The following is a 17,493-nucleotide window of genomic DNA, read 5'->3' as shown; positions in this document are numbered from 1 at the left end:
ACTGAGCTGGAGGCTGAGGCTGAGGCTGAGGCTGAGGCAGGAGCTCCTGCAGGTGAGTTCCTCAGCCGGCGTAGGTGGTGCTGCTGCTTCCTCCCTGCAGCGGTCTGGCTGAGTGAAGCCCAGCCTAACCTGGCCCGCGCTGGGAAACTCTTGGATCTACCTGGTTGTTCCTTCCCATGGAAATGTTCCTGTGTCTCACAGGGGTAGGGGTAAGGGGCTAAGAGAAGACATCCCATCTGCCTGGATAGTTGGGAAGAGCTTTGGAAATTCTTGCTTGCTTTTTTTTTTTGTATTTTTCTGAAGCTGGAAACTGGGAGAGACAGTCAGACAGACTCCTGCATGCGCCCCACCGGGATCCACCTGGCACGCCCACCAGGGGCGATGCTCTGCCCTCCAGGGGGCGATGCTCTGCCCATCCGGGGCGTCGCTCTGTTGCGACCAGAGCCACTCTAGCGCCTGGGGCAGAGGCCAAGGAGCCATCCCCAGCGCCCGGGCCATCTTTGCTCCAATGGAGCCTTGGCTGCGGGAGGGGAAGAGAGAGACAGAGAGGAAGGAGAGGGGGAAGGGTGGAGAAGCAGATGGGCGCTTCTCCTGTGTGCCCTGGCTGGGAATCGAACCCAGGACTTCTGCACGCCAGGCCGACGCTCTACCACTGAGCCAACCAGCCAGGGCCTCTTGCTTGCTTTGTAAGAATTGGAGGTGCTCATTCAGATCCAAGCCACCTTGATCTCCATGGAGATGCCTGGAGCCAATCTGCTCCCGGTCTCAGCTCTCTGGCCTCAAAGCAAACAACGTGCCCACCATTGTAGGTGGGTGAAGTTCTCCAGAGGCTCCTTTGATTTAAACCAGTACTCCTCTGAGACAATCCTTATGCTCCACCTGAGATGCCTCTGGGAATATGGGGTCTCCAGGACTCCCCTGACCCAGCGTGGTCCCTTTGGTTTGGTGTTTAAACCAAGACATATTCTTGCTCCCAGCCCAACATATAAGCTCTTGACAACAAAACTTGCCACTTCCTGCTCTATCCTGCCCCCAGCCCCCACTCATTCCCTCCCCTGTCTTTATCCCGTGTTTCCCCTTTGATTGTGACACCACCAGTGTGGCCCCTGTGCCCAAGCTGCCCCCTCCCCACCCCCGTCCTACCTGAGGTTCATGTCCCCCTTCATGGCCAGACTGAAGACGTTGGACAGGTTCCCTCCAGGTGAACAGCCGCAGATCAGGATAGCCAGCGCCTCAATGTTGTTCAACCCGAAGATCTTGCCCAGCAAAAAGGCGGTGAGGGGCATGATGCCGTACTGTGCCACCAGGGCGATGGCCAGCCCTTTAGGCTTCCAGAAGTGAGCCTTGATCTTGCTGTACTCCATCGTGCAGCCCAACGAGAGCATCATGATGAGCAGCATGAACACCAGGATGACGCTCAGCGCCAGGTCAGTGGGGCGCTTGCCGAAATTGGGCGGCAGGGAGAAGTTGAGCGCCACAGACACATTGAGGGTCTCCATCCTCCTGCACGGTGGCGGAAAGCCGAGAGACCGGCACACCCTGGCTCCCTCCGCTGCTCCGCTGCTCAGTCCTTGCTGGGCACCTTCTTTAATCACCTCCCAGGGAAGAGCTTCAGGACAAATGGAGCTGGAGCAGGTCTGATACTGGCCTACTCTGGCAGGCTGTCTGGACCAGAATGCAAATAGAAGGGTTATGCAATTGTGGCCCCAAAGGAAAAAGAGCCCAGAGCCTTATCTGTTCAGCCTGCCCTGCTCTACCCAATTCCTCGACCTTTCTGGTGTCACTCACACGCCTTTATCACCTTGCCGCTTCGGGGACAAGCGGACTCATTTCTCTCCTTTGCCCCCACTGGGTGCTCCCAGACAGTTTTTTCCAGACCCTGTCCAAGGCCAGCCCTTCTCATCCTCTGCTCAGTCTTTGATGCCTTAGGAGGGTGTCCTCCCCATGCCCATCTGCCCCCAAGCCCGCAGGAGTGGAAAGAGTCAAGCTTTAGGTTACCTTTCCTTCCTGGACATAGGTAACATATCCCCAGGGGTTGTGGAACTGGGCAGGGGCGGGTGTGTCCCTGGCCTCTAGGGGGCGGTGTGTCCACAACTCTTTTCCTAGGAGGTGAGGTGCCTGTGTCCTTCTGGCCTGGCCTGGGGAAATCCTGGTGCTGTCCCCAAACCTGGTTGGTGTAGGGCCCAGGGGAGGAGTAGCTCCCCTTCTGAGGGAAGAGCCTGCAGGGTTAGCCAAGGCTCTCAGGGCAGCTCTGAGGGCGCCCCCGAGGGCACCCTGGCTCCGGAGATGGGTTACCGGACTCCCTGGCAGGCAGCCTGGGGAGCCCCGTAGCTTGGGAAACTTTCTGAGCAAGAAGCTGAGATACCTAGGCTTTTCTTTCCAGTACCTGACACCTCTGCTATTGATCTAGGCCTGTGTGTCTCAGGCTGGGAGCCAGGCTCTGGGCAAGCAGCAGCATTAGATAGACAGGTGGAGACAGGCAGGCCCAGGGCAGGCTCGCAGTGTGTGCGGGCCCTACTGAGCCTCCCTCCTCTCAACCCAGCAGCAGGGGTGAACCTTCAGAGTGGGACAAACACAGTCGTCAGAAACACACTCGCCTCTTGGCTGGGTGGGGGTCTCATGGTTTCATATTTGCTGAAACAGGAGATTAGGCTGGTTATTTGGGATTCCAGAGGGCAAGACAAGGACCAGGGTGTGAACCACTATGGGGTAGAGGTGAGGACAGATTTTGGCTTGATATAAAGACATTCCTAAAAATGAGTACACTCCAACAATGGCTCTGGGGGCCTTTGGAATTCTGCACAGATCAAGGTTAGGTGACAGGATCCTCCACCTGGGGCTACACAAAGAACCTGATGGGTGAGCAGTAGTCACAAGAAGCAGCCAGTGTCTGGCTGATGGAAGGCTGGAAGTCCAGAAGGCTCCCCTGGCCCACCCAGCAGGAGCCATGCAAATAACTAGCCCATTGGATATTGAGTAATACACAACATTAAATTAAATCTACTATAAAGTAAAAGAGGAAACGTTTTCAACAATTGAAGACTATTCACTGCCACAGCAAACAAAAGCTGTCTAAACATTATACCACTGAATTTAAAAAAATAACAAAAAACAAAACTGAATGCAATAATTGCTTCTATGAAGGAGGACCACAAAACAAAAATACAAAAACACAAATACATTTTTTTAAAAAAATCACTGTTTTGGGACCCTTAATGTAATAGTTGATTCAGGCAAAGATCATCAATAAAGGCTAAAACATTTGGGTAAAAAGTAATTGGGAAACAGGGTATTCATAAAGTATCACTATTGACCACATAGCTTAGCTAGTATTATAATTATAGAGGGAAGATATGTACTTTTATATGGACAAGACCATATTAGGTGGCTGTTACTCACCTAACCAAATGATCAACCTTGGGATTCTTAAGAGTGACACCACCTGAAATCACGTGCCTCCTGATGGAATGCAGTATGAAGTGATGATATACACATAATCAAAAATGTTTACTCTGACTCTCATCAAGCCTTTAGACCTAACTGGCAGTTTATTGGAAGAACGAGTGTTATACAAACAAACAAAATATAAAGAACTAACCAGACAAATCTAGAATATGGGACATTTTACAGAATAACTGACACGTCCTCTTAAACAAGTAAATGTCAAAACAAAAGTTGGGGATCTGTTCTACATTTAAAGAATAAAGAGAATTAAATGCAATGTATGATTGGACACTGGGTTGAAAAGATATTTAAAAACATGTTGGGTGTAATTGGGAAAATTTGAATATGGAGTGTTATTAGATGATATTAGGAAATTATCAAATTACTATTGTTATACTGGACAATGTTCTTATTTTATTTAATTTATTTATGTATTTATTTATTTTTTAAAAATATTTTTATTTTATGTATACTTTTTATTTTTTAGAGAGACAGAGAGAAGAAGGGTGAGAGAGAAGCATTCATTCGTTGTTGCACTTAGTTGTGCACTCATCAGTTGCTTCTTGTATGTGACCTCAATGAGGATCTAACCCGCAACCTTGGTGCTTCAGGATGATGCTCTAATGGTCAGGGCTTTGTATGTATGTATGTATGTATGTATTTATTTTTTTTCAGTGAGAGGAGGGGAGACAGAGAGTCAGACTCTCACATGTACCCTAACCGGGATCCACCTGGAAACCCCCGTCTGGGGCCAATGCTCTGTCCATCTGGGGCCATGCTTGTAATTGAACTATTTTTAGTGCCTGAGGTGGAGGCTCCATGGAGCCCACCTCAATGCCCAGTGTTGATGCTCAAACCAGTTGATCCATGGCTGTGGGAGGGGAAGAGAGAGAGAGAAAAGGGGAAAGGGGAGAAGAAGAGAAGCAGAGGGTCACTTCTCAGGTGTTCCCTGGCTGGAAATTGAACCTGGAACATCCGCTTGCAGGGGTGATGCTCTCTGCACTCAGCCAACCAGCCAGGGACTATGTATTTATTTTTAATATTCTCATGTTAGGAGATGCAGGTTAATGTCATGATGGATGAAGTGTCAGGATGCCTGCAATTTATTTTAAAATGGTTTGGGACAATGTGTTTGTGTATTGATTGTGTGTGTTTAGAAAGAGGAAAAGCAAACTGGCAAAATGATAACAATTGGTGAAACTATATGAAGACTATATGGATACTCATTGCATTATCCTTCCAATATGTTGGTCAGTTTGCAATTTTTCATAATAAAAAGTTGAAGAGAAAAAGGACACAGGAATAAGATGGTGAGATAACAGAAGTTGATGAAGCCTGGCCGGCAAAACTCAGGTAAAACACAGTGTCAGAGAGCCAAAGATGAAATGGAAGAAATACAAATAAAACAAAAGAAAGTCATAGTGCCTGACCAGTGATAGTGCGGTGGATAGAGCATTGACCTGGGATACTGAGGTTTCTAAGTTTGAAACCCCTCAGTCACTGGCTTGAGTGTGGGATCATCAACATGATCCCAGGGCTGCCGGCTTGAGCTCAAAGGTCATTGGCTTGAAGCCTAAGGTCACTGGCTTGAACCCAGGGTAACTGGCTTGAGCCCAAGTCTGCTGGCTTGAGCAAGGGGTCACTGACTGGGTTTGAGCCCCCTGGATCAAGGCACATATGAAAAACAATCAATGAACAATGAGGTGACGTAGTATGAGTTGATGTTTCTCATCTCTCTCTCTTTGTCTCTCTTCCTGTCTTTCTGCTTCTCTCTCTCTAATAAATAAATAAATAAATAAATAAATAAAATAATGAGAAAGAGAGATACACACATGGAGAAAATTATGTAAGAAACATAAAAGAGAGAAATGAGTAAAGCAAGCAACATAGAATGGCCATAAAGAGTTAAAGAGTAGAAAGGGTATGCAACATAATTGAACAACAAGATAACCTGGACATGTTATCTTTGAATATATGTATCCTAATTTATTGATGTCACTCCATTAAAAAAATAAAATTAGGGAGATGAAAAAACAAAAAGAAATAGCATACTCTAATATAACATTAAAAATTATAGTAAATACATAAAAAAAAACAGTAGAAATTCCCAGTCAGAGCACACAGAAGCAACCATCTGCTTTTCTACCCTTCATTCTCCCCCCCCCCTCTTGCTTTCTCTCTGTCTCTCTCTCTTCCCCTGCTGCAGCCATGGCTCAGTAGGAGCGAGTTGGCCCCAGGTGCTGAGGATGGCTTCATGGCCTCCACCTCAGGCGCTAAGAAGAGCTCAGTTGTTGAGCAATGAAGCAATACCCCAGATGGGAAAAATATCACCCCCTAGTGGGCTTGTCATGTGGATTCCAGCTGGGATGCATGCAGGAGTCTGTCTCTGCCTACCCTCCTCTCACTGAATAATAATAAAAAAGAGTTAAAGAGTAGCGAGAAGCCCTGGCCGGTTGGCTCAGCGGTAGAGCATCGGCCTAGCGTGCGGAGGACCCGGGTTCGATTCCCGGCCAGGGCACATAGGAGAAGCGCCCATTTGCTTCTCCACCCCTCCGCCGCGCTTTCCTCTCTGTCTCTCTCTTCCCCTCCCGCAGCTGAGGCTCCATTGGAGCAAAGATGGCCCGGGCGCTGGGGATGGCTCTGTGGCCTCTGCCTCAGGCGCTAGAGTGGCTCTGGTCGCAATATGGCGACGCCCAGGATGGGCAGAGCATCGCCCCCTGGGGGGCAGAGCACCGCCCCTGGTGGGCGTGCCGGGTGGATCCCGGTCGGGTGCATGCGGGAGTCTGTCTGACTGTTTCTCCCTGTTTCCAGCTTCAGAAAAATGAAAAAAATAAAAATAAAAATAAAAAAAAAGAGTAGCGAGAAAATGGTAGATATAGAATAGAAAGAACTAAGATTCAATAGAAACATAATTGGAGTCTCCACAGAGGAAAGCCAAAACAATGAACAGATCAAATATGAACACGATTTTCTGAAATAAAGAGGACTTTCCTTTAGACCTTGTATGAGAAAAAATTAATGCAGAAGTCAACTGAGAGACGTATTAGTAAAGTTTTTAGACTTCAAAGATGATCAATCAAGCAAAATGATCAAGTCACTTAATAATCAGTGTTCTCCAGAACAACATTCAATGCCAGAAGCTGGTGGTGTATACTTAAAAGATGTTCCCGGGGGGGAGGGGAATGTGCTACCCAAGGATTTTATATCTTGCTAAGTTATCATACAACTATAAAGACTACATAGTCTTGACCATGACAGAATTTAGAGAATGCTATTCTATGAACCTTTCTTGAGGAAATTACCAGTAGACGAAGGCCAGTCAACTGAAAGATAATTGGGGGAAATTATGAAAAAAACATTGGCAGCAAGGTTTGAATACATTTATTGTGGACTAAAGCTGAAATAATTTTACACATTAGAGTGACAGAGAAAGATGTGAAAATGATATGACCTGACAACAGATAAACAATGTAATTAACAAATATTGGTAGAGGAAGGAGGAAAGGAGGTGAGAGGTAGAGTTTACTGATTGCACCATGGGTAATAACTGGGAGGCAGAAAAATCCCTGCACAAGCAGCACTTTGAACATACAAAGCTTAACTCTGAGAAAGATGTTATTGACCGAAGTTGGGTAGAGAGGAAGCAAAGAAGAAGAGATGCACCTGATTACTTTTTTTATGGTTCATAATAAGGAACTAACAGACACTTGTTAAATAGAATAATTGAAAACTAGAGGTATTATATAAAGCTTTCATTAAAAATGTAACAATTAGAGCAAAAAACAGAAATTTTTCAGAATTTGAGAATTATGGCAACAAAGACAACTGACTACATAGTGAAGGCATTTTAAAAACGACAAAAGCAGAAGTGCTCTGATATTAATATGGCAGAACCAAGGCTAACGTGTGACATATCAGTCAATGGTAAAATAGATTCAACTCATCTATTCACAGAAAAGAGACATTCAGACTTCTCTCTAGGCAAAACCCACCTTCATACTGTAATCAAGCAAATGACCCATCTAAGACAAAGTATTTTCCTAAAGGTTGAAAATAAAAGTATGTACAAAGGTACAGGAAACAAATGCATAGAAAAGAAATCACAGGTTGCCTGACCGGGCGGTGGCGCAGTGGATAGAGTGTTGGACTGGGACGCAGAAGACCCAGGCTTGAGACCCTGAGGTTGCTGGCTTGAGCGCTTACTCATCCAGCTTGAGTGTGGGATCATAGACATGACTCCATGGTCGCTGGCTTGAGCAAGGGGTCACTCGCTCTGCTGGAACCCCCCGGTCAAGGCACATATGAGAAAGCAATCAATGAACAGCTAAGGTGCCGTAACAAAGAATTGATGTTTCTTATCTCTCTCTCCTGTTTGTCTGTCCCTGTCCATCCCTCTCTCTGTCTTTCTTGCTAAATAAATAAATAAATAAATAAAGCAAGCACAGGTCATATCTTAACATCACATAAGGTGAAAATGAAGGAAGGCACTTTATAATGCTCACAGATGCAATTCACAATGAAAAAGGAAACCTATATACCAAATAAGAAAATGCAATAAGGCTGAATTACAGGAGACCCAGGGGAGAAACGGACAAGCAAATGGATAGTAGGACACTTTAACTCACCGCTTTCAATCAATTACAAGTCATCTAGAAAAAAAATAAAACAGATATAGAAGACCAAAATATCAGAGAAGTAGATACATGTTTACAATTTCTCGATCGAAACTTTCCATAGTTTTTCAAAGTTTGGAATGGTGATATGGTACATGATCTGTGTATGAGTTAACAGTCCAGTTGGGGCTTGGGATAGCACCATACTCAAACACATCAACATTTCTGCAGTGAACCATGTGATGAGGAAATCAAGACAATGAATCGCCTCACACCCGTAGAAAACAGGGTTTGCTGTCAAAGGAATCACAAACAAACATTTAGATTTCAAAGCATTTTGGACTGAAGAATTACAGAGTTGGGAAGGTGACTCTGTCTTTGATGCCACAGAGGGAAGACTTTGAACTTCTATTTATAAGAAGGAATGATGTGCCTTGGAAGTGCCTGTCACTGGGGCGTGGGTGGGTGGGACAGGTCCAAGCAGAGAAGACTCTTTTTCAGGGGATTCAAGTACCAAGTGGGGAGCTGGACAAGGAGGCTAGCATGTTATTTTCTAACTTGAGATTCTAGAATTAAACTAGCCAGGGAAAGAGATGTGTTAGTGAAGGGAGGATGAAGAGAAGGGGTTCATATAATCCTAAACATCATCTGTTAGTTATAAGTCTGTTGAGATGAAAGCAAAATGGTACCAGTCCAATGTTCCAACATGTGGTTGGGAAATGTGTATGCAAGCTGCTAAATCAGCAAAGATAGCAAGCACACTCTTTAATTCACTCTGAGGATTGATACCATTCCAAAATAAACATAAAATGTGCTGAAAGGTGGGGTGTTGAAAGAGCAGCTAGCATGCCCTCCCTCTTCCTGTGGCTGGAGACAGCCACCCTGCCCCCTGGGGGGACTTGTAAACTCTGCCTGTTCTACAGAACACATGGGATGCTGCGTTGATGGGGGTCTCAGCAGGCTCTCACGTGGTCGCGGAGACCCTGACGCTAGAGAACTTGGCCCATCCCTGAGAGCTGAGAGGTCAGGCGGGTGAGGGTGAGAGGAGGTGGAGGGGGGTGGAGGGCGATTAGGTCTTTCACAGACCATGATTCCTGGACTTGATGATCATGAGCTAGAACCGGGGGCTGGGAAAGACAACTCCCTGTGTCTTACTTACAACGTTTACTGAAGTTCTTCCGTACCCTCCTGGAATCAGTACCCTCCTGGAATCACTCGGGCTGGGGTTACTGCCACACTCCTTATGGCTCCTGCACCACTCGGCCTGGAAAATGGTGAGGCTGGTGGAGTGAAGGTCAGCTTCACCCCCTGAGGCACTCATCACCAGCTTGTAAATGTGAGCAAATATTCTGTGGCCAGGGGAGGGCAAAGTGCATGGGAGCCTGAAGGTCCCAGGCCCAGAGTGTGGGATTCACAGGGTCAGGGGTCCTTCATAACATTGATCACTTCTAGGCTTAAACAAAATTACACAAGTCACACGGGCCTATTTTGGAGTAGGAGGAAATAAAGATAAACAAAAAAGAAAACGAAAATCTCACCACCCAGAGATAAGCATGGTTAATATTTTAGTCTTGTGGTTTCCTAGTGGACCCAGGACTCTGTGGAGCTGCTTCCAAGATTCCATAAATGCTAGTTAAAATCTAATTGAAGACGCCCTGGCCAGTTGGCTCAGCAGTAGAGCATCAGCCTAGCATGTGGAAGTCCTGGGTTCAATCCCTGGTCAGGATATACAGAAGTGACCATCTGCTTCTACACCCCTCTCTCTTCTGTCTCTTACCTCTCTCTCTCTCTCTCTCTCTTCTCCTCCCGCAGCCATGGCTCAATCAGTTTGAGCAAGTTGGCCCCTGGTGCTAAGGATGCCTCCGTGGACTGCCTCAGGTGCTACAATAGCTCCCAGAAGGACAGAGCACGACCCCAATATGGGCTTGCCTAGTGGATCCTGGTGGGTTGCATGCAGGAGTCTGTCTTTGCATCCTCACCTCTCACTTAACTAAAAAAAAAAAAAAAAAAAGAATTTAATTGAAGCATAAGGGATTGGACCACATAAAAACTGCAATAAGCAAATGTGCAGATGAGATCAGATGAGCAATAACCTCTTGGTGACCACTAACCTAGGAATGTGTTTGTCTCTCTCTGCCGGCCTTGAACCTAGCCCCTCCTGCCACTCCTGGGTGCTAACTTGTACTTGCCACATATGTGGTTTGGTGGGCAGGCTGGAGCCCTGCAGACCTGCAGCTCTACTGTGGGGAGACACACAGGACACCCCCTCTAGGGCAGCACAGGGTGTGGTCCTGGATCACAGGCTGCGAGAGCTCAAGAGCTTGGGGTCTTCCCTTCTGCCCACAAAGTTTCACCCCCCCAGGGGATCTCATGTGTAATGAGAATTGAATTCGTAACATATCATGGTGCCATGACATCATACAATGGATCATTTTTAGCACTAATCTTTTTTTTTTTTTTTTTTTACAGGGACATAGAGTCAGAGAGAGGGATAGATAGAGACAGACAGACAGGAACAGAGCAAGATGAGAAGCATCAATCATCAGTTTTTCATTGCAACACCTTAATTGTTCATTGATTGCTTTCTCATATGTGCCTTGACTGTGGGGCTACAGCAGACCGAGACTGAGTAACCCCTTGCTCGAGCCAGCGACCTTGGATCCAAGCTGGTGAGCTTTTTGCTCAAGCCAGATAAGCCCTCACTCAAGCTGGCAACCTCAGGGTGTCGAACCTGGGTCCTTCCGCATCCCAGTCCGGCGCTCTATCCACTGTGCCACCTCCTAGTCAGGCTTTAGCACTAATCTTATTGAGGTATCTTGCAACAGAAATATCTTTGAATAGAAATGCCTTTTAATAAGTGGCAAGTTGGTAATGCCTTCCTCATCCCTAAACCCACACTGTCCTGCACCGTGTGGCCCCTCCCCTGCCTGGCTGGCAAGGTCTCAGACCGACAGAGGAGTGTAGAAACGCAGAGAGAAAGAAGCATGTGGACACTCAGGTTTTTTTTTTGTTTTTTTTTTACAGAGACAGAGAGAGAGTCATAGAGAGGGATAGACAGGGACAGACAGACAGGAACAGAGAGAGATGAGAAGCATCAATCATTAGTTTTTCATTGCGCGTTGCTACACCTTAGTTGTTCATTGATTGCTTTCTCATATGTGCCTTGACCGCGGGCCTTCAGCAGACTGAGTAGCCCCTTGCTGGAGCCAGCGACCTTGGGTTCAAGCTGGTGAGCTTTTGCTCAAACCAGATGAGCCGGCGCTCAAGCTGGCGACCTCGGGGTCTTGAACCTGGGTTCTCTGCATCCCAGTCCGACGCTCTATCCACTGTGCCACTGCCTGGTCAGGCAACACTCAGCTTTTTATTTGAAACTCAAAACAGAAGAGTCCTGATAATTTCAAGACCAAGGTCTGAACAGGTTTCAGAAGATATGGGAGGGGAAGGGAGAGAATCAGAGAGGAAGTCCGAGAGAAATGAAGTCCCTTGGAAAGGGCTGGTACCCTGTCCCCTCTGCTCCACTCAGGGCTATGACCTCAGGTTGGGTACAGTCACCTGAATGAATTTGGGGGTCCTTAGAGCAGAAAGGACCTGTGTTCCTTCCCAGCTGGGGCCTGGGGGAATGGACTGAGATCCTAGAGTCCCCTGCTGTGGCCAGCAGCCATTGTGTGGAGAAGGCAGGATGGCACATCTGGGCTGAAAGGACCCAAGCTGGTGGGCTTCTCTCTGACTGCTGTGGCCGCAAGGTCATGTGACTGGCTGGGTTACAGGGACTTCGTGGCTGGGATAAAGGGAAGTCGGGCACACGGACAGAATGTGACTGGGGAAGGAGTGTTCCGGGCAGAAGGAACAGCAGGCAGGGAGGGTCTGTGCTGGGGGCTTGTCTGGAGGCCGAAAGGCAGCAGGGAGGCTCAAGTGGTGAGGCAGCCAAGAAAGGGAGTCGGGAGGTGATGAGGAAGGGAAGGAGCTGGCTGCCTTGTGGAAAAGGCCCTCAGCAGAGCCAGTGTGGGAACAGACAGGGGACGGTTGCAGTAATCCAGACTGGAGATAAAGGTTTCTGAGACTCTGTCTGGGCTGTCCGGGATGGAGCCCCAGCCAGACGTAGGCCACGAGCCCTTGCAACCTGGCTAGTCTAAATTGAGATGTGCCCCAAGTGTAAAATACGCATTGAATTCTGAAGATTTACCACAAAAATTAGGAAATAAAAGATCGCATGGATAACTTTTTAAATTTTATTTATTTAAATTTCACACTGACAACTTCTAAAAATATCGATTACACATTGAAATGATAATATTTTGGGTGTGTTGGGTTAATAAAATATATTATTAAAATTAACCTGACCTGCCTCAGTTTACTTTTAAAATATGGCTTCACCCTAGCCAGTCAGCTCAGTGTTAGAGTGTCTGCCTGGCATGTGAAAGTCCTGGGTTTGATTCCTGGTCAGGGCACACAGACGCACTCATCTGCTTCTCCATCCCTACCCCTCTCCTTTCTGTCTCTCTTTCTCTCTTCTTTTCCCGCAGTCATGGCTCTACTGGTTTAAGCACATCAGCATGGTGCTGAGGATGGCTACATGAAGCCTCTACCTCAGGTGCTAAAAATAGTTCGGTTGTGAGCATGGCCCCAGATGGGCAGAGCATTGGCCCCAGATGGGAGTTGCCAGATGGATCCTGGTAGGGGTGCATGCGGGAGTCCGTCTATCTCCTCTCCTCTCACTTGGAAAAAGAAATTAATATCTGGCTTCTAGACAGACTAAAATTGCATATGTGGCTCGTACTAGAGTTCTATTGGACCGTAATGAGCTCAAGAGGGAACAGAGGGTGGCAAGAAATGGCAAGAGCCTGAGAAGTGAGAAGTGAGGGCCGAGCAATTGGTTTACTGATGGTGCTGCTTGCAGAGATGAGGGACACTGAGGAAGGAACTGGCTGGGGAGGGGAAATCCACAAATAAATCTGGAAACGCTGAGTGAGAGATCTCTCTCTCCTCCAGAGAGTTCAATCTGGAGTTGGAATTCAGAGGGAAAGTCAGGGTGCCCATTTGGAAGTCACCAGGGTGTAGGCGGCCGTTCTGGTGCCGGGGCTGCCGATGAGGACATGGACGTGAGGCCCGAGGTCGGAGCTCTGAGGCTTCCCAGCATTGGGAGCTGGGGGCAAGGAGGAAGAAGATCTAGCAAAGGAGACCGAGGAGGAAGGGACGGGTGAGGCGGTGGAGACCCAGGAGAGGGTGTGTCAAAACTCCGGGACTCTCCACTGCAGGTTCTGTTTGAACGCAGACTGCCTGCTGGGAGCTGGGCTCCCAAGAGAAGACAGTGGGGAAAGGCTGACCTACAATCTTGGCTCCTTCTCCTGAGCTCACCCATGAATCAGTCTCTGTACACCCTCAGGGGTGAAGGTGTGAGGGGAGGGAGCTGGGCGGGAGAATGACGCCAATGCCAAGGGAATGGAGAGGCCCCCATTCCTCCCTTTACCTTTCTTTCTCTTTGAGAATTCAAGCAGCAGTCAAAACTGAGGCAGTTCAACCCCATGACCAACGGGTCTCTTTGAGTTGAGTCTTACCAGCAGCACAACCACACACACACACACACACACACACACACATACACACATACACACACCATTTAGCAGCCCTCCATGTCCTACAGGATTAAAATCCAAACTTTTTAGGCCCTGGCCAGTTGGCTCAGTGGTAGAGCATTGGCCTGGCGTGTAGAGGTCCCAGGTTCGATTCCCGGCCAGGGCACACAGGAGAAGCGCCCATCTGCTTCTCCACCCTCCCCCTCTCCTTCCTCTCTGTCTCTGTCTTCCCCTCCCGCAGCGAGGCTCCATTGGAGCAAAGATGGCCCGGGCACTGGGGATGACTCCTTGGCCTCTGCCCCAGGCGCTAGAGTGGCTCTGGTTGCGACAGAGCGACGCCCCGGATGGGCAGAGCATCGCCCCCTGGTGAGCAGAGTGTCGCCCCCTGGTGGGCGTGCTGGGCGGATCCCGGTCGGGCGCATGCGGGAGTCTGTCTAACTGTCTCTCCCCATTTCCAGCATCAGAAAAATACAAAAAAAAAAAAAAAAAAAAAAAAATCCAAACTTTTTATGAAGACATACAAGGGTCTGCCACGACCTGACACCATTTCGGAATCCTCCCCATCCTGTTAGGGACTCAACTGTCCTTGGAGGGAAGTATTTTGTCCCTCCCGTATGTCCGTCATGTCTGTGTGCACTCAGTAACGTTCATCCTGCGGCCTCACGGGACGCTTTCCACATACTCTTCATTCAGTGCCCCGTTTGCCTGCGTGGCTTCCCTCCAAGATAGAAATCTGAGGATGAGCAGAGACAGCTGTAGGCGGACCAGCTGGCAGCTCTGGGGCACTCAACTGCCCCAGGGTTCGAAGTCCCAGAAGCCACCCCCTTGCTTGCTGTGGACAGACAACCCAGGTTTAGAAAACTGTTTTACTGTGAATGAAGGATGACTTAAAGACAAAAGTAAAATGGGCTCGGAAACAACCAAAAAGCCCATCAATAGATGACTGGATAAAGAAAATGTGGCACATATACACTGTGGAATACTACTCAGCCATAAGAAATGATGACATCAGATCATTTACAGCAAAATAGTGGGATCTTGATAACATTATACGAAGTGAAATAAGTAAATCAGAAAAAAACAGGAACTGCATTATTCCATATGTAGGTGGGACATAAAAGTGAGACTAAGAGACATTGATAAGAGTGGGGTGGTTACGGGGTGAGGGGGGAGAGGGAGAGGGAAAGGGGGAGGGGCACAAAGAAAACTAGATAGAAGGTGACAGAGGACAATCTGACTTTGGGTGATGGGTATGCAACATAATTGAATGACAAGATAACCTGGACATGTTATCTTTGAATATATGTATCCTGATTTATTGATGTTGCCCCATTAAAAAAATAAAATTATTTTAAAAATTAAAAAAAAAATGCCCTGGCCGGTTGGCTCAGTGGTAGAGCGTCGGCCTGGCGTGCAGAAGTCCCGGGTTCGATTCCCGGCCAGGGCACACAGGAGAAGCGCCCATCTGCTTCTCCACCCCTCCCCCTCTCCTTCCTCTCTGTCTCTCTCTTCCCCTCCCGCAGCCAAGGCTCCATTGGAGCAAAGATGGCCCAGGTGCTGGGGGTGGCTCCTTGGCCTCTGCCTCAGGCGCTAGAGTGGCTCTGGTCGCAACAGAGCGACGCCCGGGAGGGACAGAGCATCGCCCCCTGGTGGGCAGAACGTCGCCCCTGGTGGGCGTGCCAGGTGGATCCCGGTCGGGCGCATGCGGGAGTCTGTCTGACTGTCTCTCCCTGTTTCCAGCTTCAGAAAAATACAAAAAAAAAAAAAACCCAAAAAACCACACAAAAAAATATTAAAACAACAACAAACTATGTACTACTCATTGGTTAATATCACCCTGTTAAAGTTAATTTTCTAAATAAAGTTTAAAAAAAGAAAAAAAAAAGTAAAATGGGCTCCTGCCTGGGGAGCGGTTAGCCAGTGTGAAGGGTGGCAGGCCAGCCTCCGTCCTGCTGGTTCCTGCCTGTTTAAGTCTGATCGGACCCTTCAGCTTCCTATGGATTCTGTGAGAAGCCTTCTGTTCTTTCAACAAACCCCTTTTTTGTTTAAGACCATGAAAGTTGTGTCTGTGCTTTTCAGCCAGGCACTCTGACTAACACAGGATGCAAAAACATCATTGGATTGGGTCCCCCTCGGTGGGGGGGTACAGTATGCAGTGTCTTAGGGTCCCTGTCAAGGTTCTCTTTTTTGATCTGGGCAGTGTGTACTGCTGTATTTTATTATTCTTTGTAACACATATATGCATTATTTAGATGTAGAAAATACTTCATAATACATACGTTAAATAAATCGCTGGAGTGTATTGGGATTCTAGTCAGTTAACTCAAATTTCTAAATGCAACCCTGTTCCTGGGGGGGGGGGGAGTAAACTGGACCTGCCTACTTTCGTTGCAGTGGTGGGATTCAGTCAGTTCACACTGGTTTGGCAGAACCGATGTCTAATTGTTTGAGTTCGGCAAACCAGTTGTTAAAATATCACTTGTGGCCTGACCTGTGGTGGCGCAGTGGATAAAGCGACGACCTGGAAATGCTGAGGTCGCCGGTTCGAAACCCTGGGCTTGCCTGGTCAAGGCACATATGGGAGTTGATGCTTCCAGCTCCTCCCCCCCTTCTCTCTCTCTCTCTCTCTCTCTCTCTCTCTCTCTCTCTCTCTCTCTCTCTCTCTCCTCTCTCTCCCTCTCTGTCTCTCCTCTCTAAAAATGAATAAAAAAAAAATTAAAAATAAAATTCTTTCAAAAAAAAAAAGTCACTTGTAATCAGGGTTCCCTCGAAGGTGGGCGCCTGGGCAGCCGCCCTGCCCAATGTGAAAATCACAAATTTACATTCCTTACTATTTTTTTTTTTTTTTCTGAAGCTAGAAACCGGGAGAGACAGTCAGACAGACTCCCGCATGCGACCGACCGGGATCCACCCGGCACGCCCACCAGGGGGCGTCGCTCCGTCGCGACCAGAGCCACTCTAGTGCCTGGGGCAGAGGCCAAGGAGCCATCCCCAGCACCCGGGCCATCCCTGCTCCAGTGGAGCCTCGGCTGCAGGAGGGGAAGAGAGAGACAGAGAGGAAGGAGAGGGGGAGGGGTGGAGAAGCAAATGAGCGCTTCTCCTGTGTGCCCTGGCCAGGAGTCGAACCCGGGACTTCTACACGCCAGGCCGACGCTCTACCACTGAGCCAACCGGCCAGGGCCTCCATGCCTTACTATTTTTGAAAATAATTTATTGATTGATTTTAGAGAGGAATGGAGAGAAAGAGAGAGACAGAAACATCAGTGTGTTCCTGTATGTGCCCTGACTGGGGATCAAACCAGCAACCTCCGTGCTTTGCGCAGGGGCCATGCTAATCTTCTCTGTATCGTTCCAATTTTAGTATATGTGCTGCCGAAGCGAGCACACCTCCGTGCTAACCAACTGAGCTATCCAGCCAGGGCCATTCCTTACTCTTTTTTAACGTTCATCTGTGCAACAGCTCATTCTAAGCGCCTGTAGGAATGTTCATTCCGTCCATAGGTGATAAAAATTTGAGGGAACTATGCTTGTAATGTTTATTTATTCATTTAATAAAACTCATAATACCCTTGGTGAAATGCTACATTTTAATTGCCTCGTGTTTGGAACTTCAGTTGGAAGTTAGGATGCCAATCAAGAAGTAATACCGCTTGGCCACCAGGCGGTGGCACAGTGGATAGAACGTCAGAGTGGGACGCATAGAACCCAGTTTCAAAACTCTGAGGTTGTCAGCTTGAGTGTGGGCTCACCAGCTTAAACGCGGGGTTGCTGGCCTGAGTGTGGGATCATAGACATGACTTCATGGTCGCTGACTTGAGCCCAAAAGGTTGATGGCTTGGACCCAAGGTCGTTGTCTTAAGCAA

The 17,493-nt window shown here is 47.9% G+C and overlaps 1 protein-coding gene and 1 pseudogene across 2 annotated transcripts in view; both read right to left on the bottom strand.

Annotated features, from left to right (window-relative positions):
- SLC10A1 (solute carrier family 10 member 1) overlaps positions 1-9,368 on the bottom strand; it is a 34,646-nt gene extending 25,278 nt beyond the window's left edge. The window contains exons 1-2 of one of the 2 annotated variants that reach the window (XM_066277771.1): positions 9,217-9,368; positions 1,144-1,665 (exon numbers count right to left, since the gene is read on the bottom strand). In XM_066277771.1, the coding sequence (XP_066133868.1) occupies positions 1,144-1,499 (356 nt within the window). In that variant the 5' untranslated portion in view covers positions 1,500-1,665; positions 9,217-9,368. Of the gene's footprint in view, positions 1-1,143; positions 1,666-1,998; positions 2,031-9,216 lie in introns of those variants that run through there. The other variant, XM_066277770.1, reaches the window with a different exon arrangement.
- A 7,577-nt stretch (positions 9,369-16,945) lies between these two features.
- Positions 16,946-17,015, bottom strand: LOC136337001 (U6 spliceosomal RNA; annotated as a pseudogene).
- Between the last annotated feature and the right edge of the window lie 478 nt (positions 17,016-17,493).

This window comes from Saccopteryx bilineata, chromosome 4 (genome assembly GCF_036850765.1).
Source record: "Saccopteryx bilineata isolate mSacBil1 chromosome 4, mSacBil1_pri_phased_curated, whole genome shotgun sequence".
NCBI classification, from domain to species: Eukaryota; Metazoa; Chordata; class Mammalia; order Chiroptera; family Emballonuridae; genus Saccopteryx; species Saccopteryx bilineata.
The sequence above is the reverse complement of the archived record's forward strand: the minus strand, read 5'-3'. Positions and strand labels throughout refer to the sequence as shown.